Genomic DNA, 13,603 nt, shown 5'->3' with positions numbered 1-13,603 from the left:
TTTTTTGCGGTACGCGGGCCTCTCACTGCCGTGGCCTCTCCCGCTGCGGAGCACAGGCTCCCGACGCGCAGGCCCAGCGGCCATGGCTCAAGGGCCCAGCCCTTCCGCGGCATGTGGGATCCCCCCGGACCGGGACACGAACCCGCGTCCCCTGCATCGGCAGGCGGACTCCCAACCACTGCGCCACCAGGGAAGCCCTGGTTTGCATTTTTAAACTTCGTATTTATGACATTATAATGAACCTATCCTTCTGCAACCTGAGTTTTTAGTTCAACATTATGTTTTTGAAATGTATTCATTTCGATACACTTGGCTCTAATTTATCAATTTAGCTTCTGACAGCATATCATTACTATTTTAAGAAATACAGAAATACTTATCCTTTCCCCTTTTAATAAATATTAACGTAGATTCCAACTTCTTTATTATGAACAACACTGCACTGAACACCCTTGTACATGTCTTTTAGTACACATTTACAGAGTGTTTCTAAGACAATGGTCTATAGAGTTTTTTGATCATGCATACTTATTCATAAAATATTCTTGAGAATGCATTTAAATATATATAAATTATATTATTCTTCGATAGTAATGTTATATATTAAAACATACTAATAGAAATTAAAAGAATGAGACAAAGATGAAATAAAATATTAAACAATTTTTCTTAAGAAAATTAAAACTATGTCTCTCTAAGAAAAATTTTAATAATGTATTTTAATGATAGTGTGATTAAAAGTCAGATTTGATTACAAATGACTATTTTTTAAGTCTCTAAATATGGCAGGTAGAGTGTTCAAACTAGAAGCAGAGGTATATCCTCTTTGTCATTTTCTTGTTGTTTATCTTTGCCTTGTTAGTATAATTAAGCCACATGTCTACTTTAGCTTAGTTAAAACTAAATAATATTACCCATGTACTACCCATAATTCACTTACCCATATAAATTGTAGATATTGCAATACACTACAAGAGAGTGGACAAAGGGGTCTGCAGTGGCCAACTCTGCATCACTGTGGAATTTCCCCTCTACCCTCAAAACATCTTAACTTTCACGATTTACCATTTTACATCATACCTAGGGAAGATGTCAGTGCCTATCCATATGTTAAATTTTAAATATTTTCATTTCCTTCTTGTTTTTTAGATTAAAATGAACAAATAGATATGGTTCTAATATTATTTTCCTGCTCTCCAGTGGGTCACCTTTTACAACCCCCTGGGATGCTAGATCCCATTTTTGACCCACTGTTCTATAATATATACATAGAAATAGAATTACTGGATCTTAAAATATGTGCACCTTTGAATTAGCCAAATGTTTCAAAATTGCTTTCCAAAGTGTTGTGCCAGTTTATACTCCCATCAGCGCTGTATGAGAGGCCCCGTCGCTCAACACTGTCTTTCCAAAACCTGAGATTATTAGATTATAACTTTTAACAATCTGGTAGGGGAAAGAAAGTAACTATTGTCTTGATTTGCATTTCCCTAATTTGGAATGACAGAGAGCAATTTTTGTTTATTAACCATTAGAGTTTCTTCTGTGAGTGGCCTGTTGATATCCTTTGCCCATTTTGCTAATGGGGTGCTTATCTTTTTTAATAATTTAGTATATATATAAAATACTAATTTTATAACCATTAGAATAATGAATGAGTATATAATTCTTCATCCTAATACTTAGTTGTAGAAAGTGTAAATATGTTCTCCCAGTATGTGGATTGATTTTAACTTTGTGTATAGTGTCTTTTTTAGGACAGAAGTCTTTTCTCTTTACTATTTTTTTTTATTGAAGTGTAGTTGATTTACACTGTTGTGTTAATTTCTGCTATACAGCAAAGTGATTCAGTTATACATATATAACAATATATATACATTCTTTTTTTATATTCTTTTCCATTATGGTTTATCATAGGATATTGAATATAGTTCTCTGTGCTGTACAGTAGGACCTTGTTGTTTATCCATTCTATATATAAAAGCTTACATCTGCTAACCCCATCCTCCAATCCATCCCTTCCCAACCCCCTCCCCCTTGGCAACCACCAGTCTTTTCTCTATGCCCGTGAGTCTGTTTCATAGACAGGTTCATTTGTGTCATATTTTAGATTCCATATATAATGATATCATATGGTATTTGTCTTCCTCTTTCTGACTTACTTAGTATGATAAACTCTAGCTGCATCCATGTTGCTGCAGATGGCATTATTTCCTTTTTATGGCTGAGTAGTATTCCATTGTATATATGTACCACTTCTTCTTTATCCATTTATGGACAGATGTCTTTAACTTTCATGTAGTCAAATGTATCAGTCTTGCCCTTTATGCTTTCTGTGTCTTAAGAATGCCTTCCTTTCCCCAGGTTATAAAGATACTCTTATATTGTCTCCTAAAAGTTTTTATTTCTGCTTCTTAAACATGAATCTTTAAAACATCTGGAATTTTATTTTTGCATAAAATATGAGGTAGGAATCAAATTCTGTTATTTTCTGTATAAATAACCAGTTGCCCAAACGACCATTTATTAAATAGCTCAGACTTTCCCATTTTGTTTGTAATGCCAACCTTGCCACATATAATGCTTTCATATGTAAACAATTTTCGTTCTTTTGATTCGTATTTATTATATTCTTCTGATCTATTTCTATTTCCTTGGGCCAGTACTACACCATTTTAGTTACTGTGGTTTTATGAGAAGTCTTAATATCTTATAGGGCAAGTTCATCTACTTTCTCTTTTTTGGAAATTATGGTGGCAAGGCTTGCTTCTTTCTCTTCTGGGGAATTTTAGATTCTACATCTCAAGTTACACACACACACACACACACACACACAAATTGTTGGGATATTAGTTGGAATTACATTAATATGGGGAGAACTGACACCTTTAAAATACTGTTTTCCCTTCTCTGAACATGCTATGTCTCTTAATTTTTCTAAGTCTCTTTCAAAATCTTTCAGTAGAGTTTTATAATTTTTCCCCTAAGGGTCTTGTACAAATTTTCTGAGATTTATTTCCAGGGAAGCCCATATGTACTATTATTATTATTTCCTTTTTATTTTTATTTTTTTTTGCGGTACGCGGGCCTCTCACGGTTGTGGCCTCTCCCGTTGCGGAGCACAGGCTCCGGACGCGCCGGTTAAGCGGCCATGGCTCACGGGCCCACACGCTCCGCGGCACGTGGGATCTTCCCGGACCAGGGCACGAACCCGTGTCCCCTGCATCGGCAGGCGGACTCTCAACCACTGCGCCACCAGGGAAGCCCCTTTGTTGCTATTCTATATGATATTTTTTAAACTACATTTTCAAAAAATTTTTGGTGAATAGGAATGCAGTCAATTTTTGCATAGTGATTTTGTATCCCAAGTCTTGCTGAACTCTTTTATGGTAATATTGTTTGTTTGTGGACTTATTTGCATTTTCTACATAGAAATGCCATCATATATGAAAAATGACTGGATTTTTTTTTTATCCTTTCCAATATGTATTTTCTTTGCTTCCTTGGTCATGCCTCCCTCTCAAGTTAAAGGCAACTACCTTGAGGCCATTAGGCTTGGTTGGATAGGAAGCTTATACCCTTAATCTGATCTCTAATGCAGGGCACAATCTTTCTGTAATTGAGGTAAAATTCACATAACAAAAAATTAACATTTTAAAGTATACAATTCAGTGGCAATTCAGTACATTCACGATGTTGTGTACCCACCACCTCCATCTAGTTCCAAAACATTTTATCACCCCAAAAATAAACTTCATGCCCATTAAGCAATTACTCCCCAGCCCCTAACAACCAATAACCTACTTTCTGTCTCTATGGATTTACCAATTCTGAGTATTTCATATAAATGGAATTATACAATCTGTTGTCTTTAGTGTCTGGCTTCTTTCACTTAGCATGATGTTTTCGAGGGTCATCCATGTTGTAGCATGGATCAGTACTTCATTCCTTTTTGGCTGAATAATATTCCATTGTATGGATTTACAACTTCTTTATCCATTCATCAAATGATGGACATCTGTGTTGCTTCTGCCTTTTGGCTACTGTGAATAATGCTGCTATGAACATTTGTGTACAAGTTTTTGTTTGAATACTTGTTTTCAATTCTTTTATGTATGTACATAGGAATGGAATTGCTGGATTATATGGTAATTCTATTTTAACTTTTTGAGGAATTTCCAAACTATTTTCCACAGTGGTTGAACCATTTTACCTTCCCACCAGTAATGTAAGAGGGTTCCAATTTCTCCACATCCTCTTCAACACTTGTTATTTTTCCTTCTTTTTTTTTTTTTTATTATTATAGCCATCCTACTGGGTGTGAAGTGGTATCTCACTTTGATTTGCATTTCAAGTCATTTGTCCATTTTTAATAGGTTTGGGGGGTGTTTGTAATTGAGGAAGGGTAGAATCTTAATGGGCATCTGTCATTAAAAGGCCTTTTCAATCTAATGTCTTATTATTTGAGCCCCCAAACCATCAGCTTATCCAATCTTCCAATGTTCCACATTTCTGCAGTCTCTCTATTCCTTTTCATTTCTTCTTGCAAACCAGCCAGTTGCTGCCTTGCTAAATGTAGCCAGTAACAAGAACTCACACTACTACCTTTCTATTTTCCAACCTTTTCTTCTAAAAGGACAGACTCTGTAGTATTTTGCCTGCCTTCCAAATTATCACAGGCAATAGTTTTAGCAAATATTTTACCCTGCAGGGCATTGGTCTTTTATCTTTCCAGACTCTAATATCAGTTTCTTCTGTGCCTACCATCTGATGGCTAAGCCAGTGCTACATGTTTTAGAGTTCTGTATTGATAATAACAACATCTCATCCTACTACAATTTCACTATTAGAGAAACATTAGCTATGCCAACATACCTCAAGTTTTCAGTGTTTTAACTCAACAGAGGTTAATTTCTCGGTTGTATAACAGTATAAGGCAGGCTTTCAGTGAGCAGACTTCCACAGGGTAATCCAGAAACCCAAGTTTTTTCCATTTTGTGACTCTGTCATTGCCTTTGGCCCCTCAGAATCTTTCAGTTTCAGGTGGCAGCTGGTTAAACAGGGAGTGGAAGAAGCACATTTGCTTTGAGCCAGTTCAGCCCAAAAGTGACACCCATCATTTCTACTCACAATCTATTGGTAGGAATTAGTCTTATAGCTTTGCATAGGTACATGGGGTAGAGAGAGGACACAGCAAGGGGTGGGATGAAGGGCCTGAGAAATGTGATCTGTGATTGATTGGACAGTCTCTTGCCAGCAACAACTATACATTATGGAAGGGGAACTCAAAGTCTTCAGTGGACAGCTGGCTGTCTTTATCACATCTGGAAGTTTATCACTAAAGGAAATTCTAAAGGAACTATATAGATAGTGGTAAAGGTGTAGGTAACACTAAATGAATATTGACTGCAATACAGGTGATGAGAAGTGGTTGGATTCTGGATATATTTTGAAGGTGGAGCAAATTAGAGTTGCTGACAGATTGGCCATGAGGTGAGAGTCAAGGAAGACTCCAAAGCTTTGAGCCTAGTTAACAGGAAGGATGGAAATTGAGTAGTTTCATTGCTTTCCTCACGTGAGCCCAAGGGTTAGCCCACTGTGAGCACTAAATCCTAAGCCCTGCCTGCATGGCAGAGGCCAACATCATCACCTTCCCAAATCCAGAGGAGCTGCACCATCAGTGCAACTTCTCACTGCTTTCCTAGGTTCCTGCACTTGGCCTTACTCTTACTTTCTTCCAATATGAGTTATGCATTTAAAAGTTTGCTTCTTATATTTTATCTAGCATTTCTGAGAAGTAATAGTGGCAGGGTTACAGGGTTACATAATCCACTATATCACTGGATCTATTACTTTTTTATTAGATTATATCGTTTCTTTCTTATCGGAAAAGAGGCAACATCTAAATCCCAGAAAGTTACAGCAAAAAAATTAAGAGATTTTTTTTTTTCACTTTACTGCCTTTCCTTCCAAACAAATCCCACTTTTATGTTTACATTGTATTTTCATGATTAGTGGGAAAAAAATGACTTCCTCTTTGAAGCCAGTTGAGTAGAAGCAGCTCAATAAAAGATTAAATTTGGGGCTTCCCTGGTGGTTCAGTGGTTAAGACTCCCCACTTCCACTGCAGGGGCTGCCGGTTTGATTCCTGGTCGGGAAACTAAGATCCCACATGCCATACGCAGTGCAGCCAAAAAAATAAATAAATAAAGATGAAATTTGACTGAAATATTTTATAACTGTTCTCAGATTATTTTCACACAGATATCACATAATCATTCTCACTAAACCCTCTATTTTTGCCTAGCTAAATTAATTTTCTCTCTCTTGATCTTTTTGTAAAAGACCCAACTATTCTTAAAAAGCAGATTTGGCTTTTTAACAAAAAGTAGGCCAATAAGCTTTCTGTCAGTCTGCCTACAGATAAATATGGGTCATGGATTTTAACTTGCAGATTAAACATATACATTTATTTTGGTATCCTCTCAAAACTCCAATAAAATGATAGGTAAAACAACAATTAGAGATTTTAATGTATAAACCACTAGGATTTTTTAGAAAAAGAACAAGAGAAAAGAAATTTCTAATTTTGGAAGCTAGGAAAATGGGTTCTGAGTACTTAATAGCCTCATTAGAGCAGTAAAAGTTCGGAAAACAAGCTTATGGCAGAAGATATTAAGATGCCAAATGATCCAGGCCATAGAACCTTGGAAAGGATCAGAAATTGGACACACATCGTACTTCTAAAAGGAGACACACGGTACTTCTAAAAGCAGTATGGGTCTAGAAAGAAGAGATTGGGTATAATGTGTTTTAAAGGAACATTTTACCTGTAGAGCCCCTTCCCGACTTTTTACAGCCACAGTTTCCTCTCCTTACACCTGACAAAGGATAATAAATTGTATTATCTAAAGACAACAGACCTAAGAGATTCTAAACTCATTTACCAGGTGCAGTTAAGGCCAGTGTGACCATCATATTAAAATTAGGTGGACTAAGTAAAAATTTGCATCCTGAATAGGGTGACCATTCCCCAACCTCTCTCCCAGTCAGCTTCACCCAGACAGGAGATTAGAGGATTCCTCCCTAAGAAAACTCACGAGGCCAAGGAAAAAAGACCTACAGATACTGACCTACAGATATTGAGGCATTCCCCCAATGAAATAGTCAGGTTCATACCAGACTATCCTATAGTGAAGCCCACCAAATGATAGCCCTCACTCACTCATATGGAGTTTCCAATCATCATTTTAGATCATGAGAAATTTGAGAAAAATCTCTATAATAAAAAAAAAAATCAAAGTAAACAGAAAAAAGGAACTCAGACAAAACAGATAATGCAGAAGCAAAAGAAAGCTTCATTTAAAACAAAAAAATCTCTCTGGGGGGAAGGATAAATTAGAAGTTTGGGATTAACATGAACACACTACTATGTATAAAATAGATAACCAATAAGGACCTACTGTATAGCACAGGGAACTATACTCAATATTTTGTAATAACCTATAAGGGAAAAGAATCTGAAAATAAATATGTGTGTGTGTGTGTGTGTGTGTGTGTGTATATATATATATATATACACACACACACACACATATACATATATATATGTATACACACATATACATATGTATGTATATCTGAATCACTGTGTTGTACACCTGAAACTAACACAATATTGTAAATTATACTTCACTTAAAAAAAAGCAAACAGGGCTTCCCTGGTGATGCAGTGGTTAAGAATCTGCCTGCCAAGGCAGGGGACATGGGTTCAAGCCTCATTAGAGCAGTAAAAGCTGCTGGTCCGGGAAGATCCCACATGCCGGAGCAACTAAGCCCATGCGCCACAACTACTGAGCCTGAGTTCTAGAGCCTGCGAGCCACAACTACTGAGCCCGTGTGCCTACAGCCCGTGCTCCGCAACAAGAGAAGCCACTGCAACAAAGAGTAGCCCCCACCCACCACAACTAGAGAAAGCCCACGGATGGCAACAAAGACCCAACGCAGCCAAAAATAAATAAATAAATTTATTTTTTAAAAAAATACCTCTCTAATGTCTTCGGAGAAATAATAGAAGACAATATTGTACAACCCTGAAACAAGAATGGAAAGCTATGTAAAAGCTTATTCATAGAACAAAAAGATCTTCTGGAAGTTAAAACAACAGTAAAATTTTTAAATTAAATAGAGTGATTGTAATATAAAGTTGAGATATTCTCTCAGAGAGCAGAGCAAAAAGAGAGAGAAAAGACAGAGAATCAGTCTAAGAGATACAACATATGAATAACAGGATTTTCAGAAAAAGAAAATGAAGGAATCAGAGGGGAGAAAATCAGATTAATACAAGAAAAAATCCTAGAACTAAATAACATGAATTTACAGATTCAGTGAACAACAAAAGAGGATCATAGCAGGGCATGTAATCTTGAAATTATAGAACGTTAAAAAGGAAGAGAAGATCCTGAAAGTTTTTAGAGAGAGAGAGAAAACAAAGACTTGGCAATTAGAATAACAGATTTTGCAAAAGCAATATATCGGTGCTAAACAAAAATGAAGGAATGCTTTTAAAATTCTGAAGGAAAATGATTTCCACACTAGACTTCTATACCCAAATTACCAAGGGTAGAATCAAGACATTTCTAGGCATGTAAATTCTCAGAAACATATCTCCCACTCACCCTTTCTAAGAAGTTTTCAGCAGAAAATTTTCACGAACAGAAGGAAATAAATCAAGAAAGGGAACGAAATGAGACTGAAAAAACAAAAGGCCCAACACAAGAGAAGGGCATTCCCAGGATACTGGTGCAGAAAGATCTGAAGATTAAAGCTATAGGTATAGCAAACCTAGACCCCAACCAAACCACATTGGAGTAGATCAAAAGGCTCTGTGAGGAACTTCAAGATAAAGCAGAAGGATCCAACAGAGGAGCCATCAAAGGAAGGATATTTTCCAGCTCCTTTGGAGAGTTTGGGAATGAATTACTGGTTGGTAGATTAAAACCTAATAAATGAAAACATTTTAACTACCTACCTATTATTAGCTCTAGAGAAACCAAAAAGCTATACATTAAAGTCAATGTAGTCAAATATGCTCCATGTATCAGGGAATAGTTACAAAGCTTTAATTAAACAAAAAGAATAGGAAAGAAAGGAAAGGTATGTGTTTGGGGAAGGGGGGTTTGGAGGTATGGTAGGAGTTATATCCCCTTTTCTGTAGTTGGAAACAGGAAAAATCAAGAAAAAATATATATATATGGTTGCTAGCAATGCAGAGGAAAACAAACAGCAGGAAAAAATAAACAGCTAAATGAGGTGCATTCAACAAGTATTTACTGAGCACCCACTACATGTCAGACACTGTTCTAGGTCAGGGTTTCTCAGCCGTGGCACACTCTGGACTGTCCTATGCATTGTAGGATATTCAACAGCATTCCTGGCTTCTATCCATTAGATGCCCCATAGCACCCCTACAGTCATGACAGTCAAAAATGTCTCCTGATATCACCAAACGTCCTCTGGAGGGCAAAATTATCCCCAAGAGAGAACCACTGTTCCAGGAAATAGAGATACAGCAATTAACAAAACACACACAAAAAGAGCTGAAAGTGATTACCTCTGAAAAATAGGATCAGGTTGAAGAGGAGCAGGGCAGGAAAATGCAGTTTTTACTCATAAGCCTTATAGAATTCTGACTTTTCAAACTATATATACATGCTACATTAATAAAAGAGAATAAATAATCTAAGATATAAAGTCCATTTATACCTTAATTCACTGTTTCTACACGAGGCAGTATAGTCATGCAATTCTAGATTTGAATTCCAGCTCCACCACTTACTCTAAATCTGAGGCAAGCAACTTAAACCATTCTGAGCCTCATTTTCTTCAACACTATAAAACAGGAATATTCACCTAGGGTTATTATAAGTATTGCATATTATTATGCAAAAATACATATAATGCATGTCCTATAGTACCTGCACTTTAAGCATTCAATAAATTATAACATCTTGGAAAGTGTATGTAGTCACTAGCTTCCATACGCCAGATCCTTGAGAATAACCACCAGCATCTTGGATATATAAACCTGGGGCCCCCATAACTTGTCATACACTAGTCACGAGGCCACCTGAGTGGCATACCAGGATTCATGCCATTTATAGCATGCACTGTAATCATGTACATACCTTGATTTTGTTCTTGGAAAATCACCATATATACTGAGAGTAAAAAAGCAGATCTGTTGCACGAAGAAAGATAACTGAAATATGTTAGAGTTTTACTCATCCAGGTGGCAGATAGAAGAAATCCATGTAAGCATCAAGCAATTTATTTGTATCACGCTATAGGAAAAGCGGTTACATATATTTTAAAAATAAAAAGGAGTAGACCAAATGAAAACAATAAAGCTTACTTCAGGGGATGGGGGGAAGGATTTTACAATTTCGTGTGACCGTGTTTCATTTCTCTCCACTGCTCCTTGGATTCTTTCAATAATCTTTTTTTTTTTTTTAATTTGTGGTACGCGGGCTTCTCACTGCGGTGGTCTCTCCCGTTGCGCAGCACAGGCTCCGGACGCGCAGGCTCAGCGGCCATGCTGCTCCGCGGCATGTGGGATCTTCCCGGACCGGGGCACGAACCCGTGTCCCCTTCATCGGCAGGCGGACTCCCAACCACTGCGCCACCAGGGAAGCCCTCTTTCAATAATCTTAATAAAATTTAATAAAAGTGAGCTATTTTGTTTAGGTTAATTAAGATATGAAACTTTTTGTATCGTACTTAACGAAGTCCATCTCATTATTCATCAAAATATTAATTATAATAATGGCATAACTTATTCTTATATCCAGTCTCGATATACTATATTCACTACCTCAGTTAATCCTCACAATCTGGGCTACTATGTGGCAGATACTATTATCCTCATTTACTAGATTTAGTCATTCATTTTTTCAACAAATACTATTATAATTGAACACCTGCTCTATGTTGTTCGCTGTTGGGAATATAGCAGTGAATTAAACAGACAAAAGAATCCCTGCCTTCACAGAACTTACGTTCTCAACAAACAACAAATAAGTAAAATGTACATATTGTTAGATAAGAGAAAAATAATGTATTGAAGAAGAAGAGGGCTTCTGGAATGGAGATGGGGTAGCAATTTTAAATAGGGTTGTAGGGGATAGTGGAATTTAAGTAAAATCATGATGTTAAGATGAGGAAACAAGTTCAGAGAGTTAGTAACTTACTCAAGGTCACAAAATTAATAAAGCCAATAAAAGTATAGCTGAACACAATAAAGAATCTTGGTGCATCATTTTATAACAGCTGCTCAGACTTATTGAGACTTTTTGTGATTGGTCAAACCCAAATTAAATCTGTTCTTCTAAATCGTTCTAATAAGTATTGTAGTGTGCACATTAATCCAGAAATGGAAAGAAAACATTAAATTTGTGTTTATTTTCATTTCAGGCCAAAGAATCCCAAAATACAAGAAAGATTCTTGGGAGGATATGGTGGAAACACTTCAAAAAGATTATAGTCATCACCATGGCCATTCTCCTTTCAATCATCATCATTCTTTTAAGTACAAATGTAATACCAACTTGACCCTTCTCCCCATCCCCAGCAGGTACCAATAAATTGTTATATGTAATTATAGAGTTCTACAACCAACAATTACAAAAGCCTTCTCTAGTGGTAGGAGGAATGGAGGAAAAGGGGATTGGAAGTATTTCCTTGTCCCTTTAGTGTTCCTTGACTCTTGTCTTTGTACCTCTCCCATTTCTGTAATCCCATTTGTTTTGTTTTGTTTTTACCACTGCTCCACTACTCTTCTCTTTGTTAATATTACAAGCACATACCCTGAAATCAGACTGCCAAGCTTCAACTCTCCACTCTGCCACATACCATATAGATGACTTTGGACAAGTTGGTTAACCTTTGACCCTGTCTCCTCATCTTTAAAATGGAGCTAATAATAATATCGCATAGAGTTGCTGTCTACCACATAGAAAATGCTATTTAAGTGTTAACTATTACTTAATAGGAAAGATGACTGCATTTATGGCATTGATTAAATCCCCATCATCTTACTCCTCACACAGACATGACCTTAAAATTCCCTTAGAAGTAAGAATTCTTACATGAGTACAGTCCAGATACACATTCACCTCTTCTACATATTCTTTCATTTGAAATGAAAATTCAAACCACTGTGTTTTATACTAGGCATTTCTTTGGGTAAAGATTAAAAAATTAGGAAACTTTACCATTTCTCTAATAAATCACAGGTCATGTCTTCTATTTTACCACCCTAACAGCTTTATTCTTTCTTTTTAACTGATACACTTCATCCAATAACCTTGAATCACTAAGATTTCTAAAACCCAAAACATTCAACTTCACTTCGCAGTTGGTTACAAGGTTTTATGAATTCTATTTCCTAATTGGGATGTTGAGGTCTAAAGTACGTTTTAAAAATCATAAAAATCATAGAGATCCATGGGGAAGAATAAAAAGATTAGAACAGGGGTTCCTGACTACTAGAGAACTCATTTTAATTCTGATAATGATCAAATATCAGCATTTTAAATAGGTCCCAATTCCTCCAGCACAATATCACCTTTCTCTTCACAAAATATTTTTTAAAGCATTTTAAATGTTAGAAACTTTTGGAGTTTCTGTCATTTATACCCAGGAAAAGAAATATAGTCTGACATATGTACTAAGTGCTTTGGGGGAGAGGTGTCTCATTAAATTTTACAATGACATGGAGAGGTAAAAACTATTGCTAGTATAATGTAAAGCACATAAAACTGGCTGGCACATAAGTGCTATGTTAATGTTAGTTCGTATTATTATCTTTATTTTGCATATGAGAAAATAGCAAAGTTAAATGGCATGTTCAAGATCACACAGCTAGAAAGCTGAGATTTTACTGATTCAAGTACTGACTGAGGTATATAGCCACGAAACCCACGTTTAACTCAGAGTATATTATCTGATCCCTTAAATTGTGGGCCAGACAACACACATCAGTACTATTTTGCTTTGGACCAGGTTAGTAGGTTGTTTTGGTGGGGGTGGGGGTGGGGGTAGAGATAGGAATCTGAAGGAATATGGTGAGGAGATACTGTCATGCATTTTGCTGCCATTACTTTTGTAGCCCTATAAAATTTGCCTCCAATTATTTCTGTTAATTTATAATTATGTACAATGTATTTGTATCCTGATTGCCAGTGAATACTAGCATATTTATTGCTAGAAGACATCAAATTTAACACCTAATCTAGCCACCACACCACCCCCAATTTTACATTTTAGGATGCCAAGACCCAGAAGCCTAAAAAATAAACAAAATGCCTTTGCAACCTCCCTCCACTTGCAGCGTGTTTAAAGCACAGGCTATCACCCTGGTTCCAGGCAGCACGTCCCATGTAATACCTGTTTTCCTAGGCAGTCTTAAATAGAGTTTAAGAGTTTTCCAGATGACTTCTATTTTTATGAACTCTTGAAAGCTGCTAGGAAGAAGTAAGCAAAGCACTCGTTTAGTAAAGTGTCTCCCTGCTATTTGTGCATCTAGCAGAATGTACCTGAGTAG

General features: G+C 36.5%; 1 protein-coding gene across 1 annotated transcript in view; it reads left to right on the top strand.

The window, feature by feature from the left end:
* LOC103090091 (vesicle-associated membrane protein 8-like) overlaps nt 1-11,610 on the top strand; it is a 32,552-nt gene extending 20,942 nt beyond the window's left edge. Inside the window, exon 6 of the mRNA XM_007447554.1 lies at nt 11,473-11,610. Coding sequence (XP_007447616.1) covers nt 11,473-11,610 — 138 coding nt within the window. The remainder of the gene's footprint in view (nt 1-11,472) is intronic.
* The last annotated feature ends 1,993 nt before the right edge of the window (nt 11,611-13,603 follow it).

The sequence above is a fragment of the Lipotes vexillifer genome, unplaced genomic scaffold (assembly GCF_000442215.2).
Source record: "Lipotes vexillifer unplaced genomic scaffold, Lipotes_vexillifer_v1.1 scaffold272, whole genome shotgun sequence".
NCBI classification, from domain to species: domain Eukaryota; kingdom Metazoa; phylum Chordata; class Mammalia; order Artiodactyla; family Lipotidae; genus Lipotes; species Lipotes vexillifer.
This window is presented reverse-complemented; position numbering and strand designations above follow the sequence as displayed.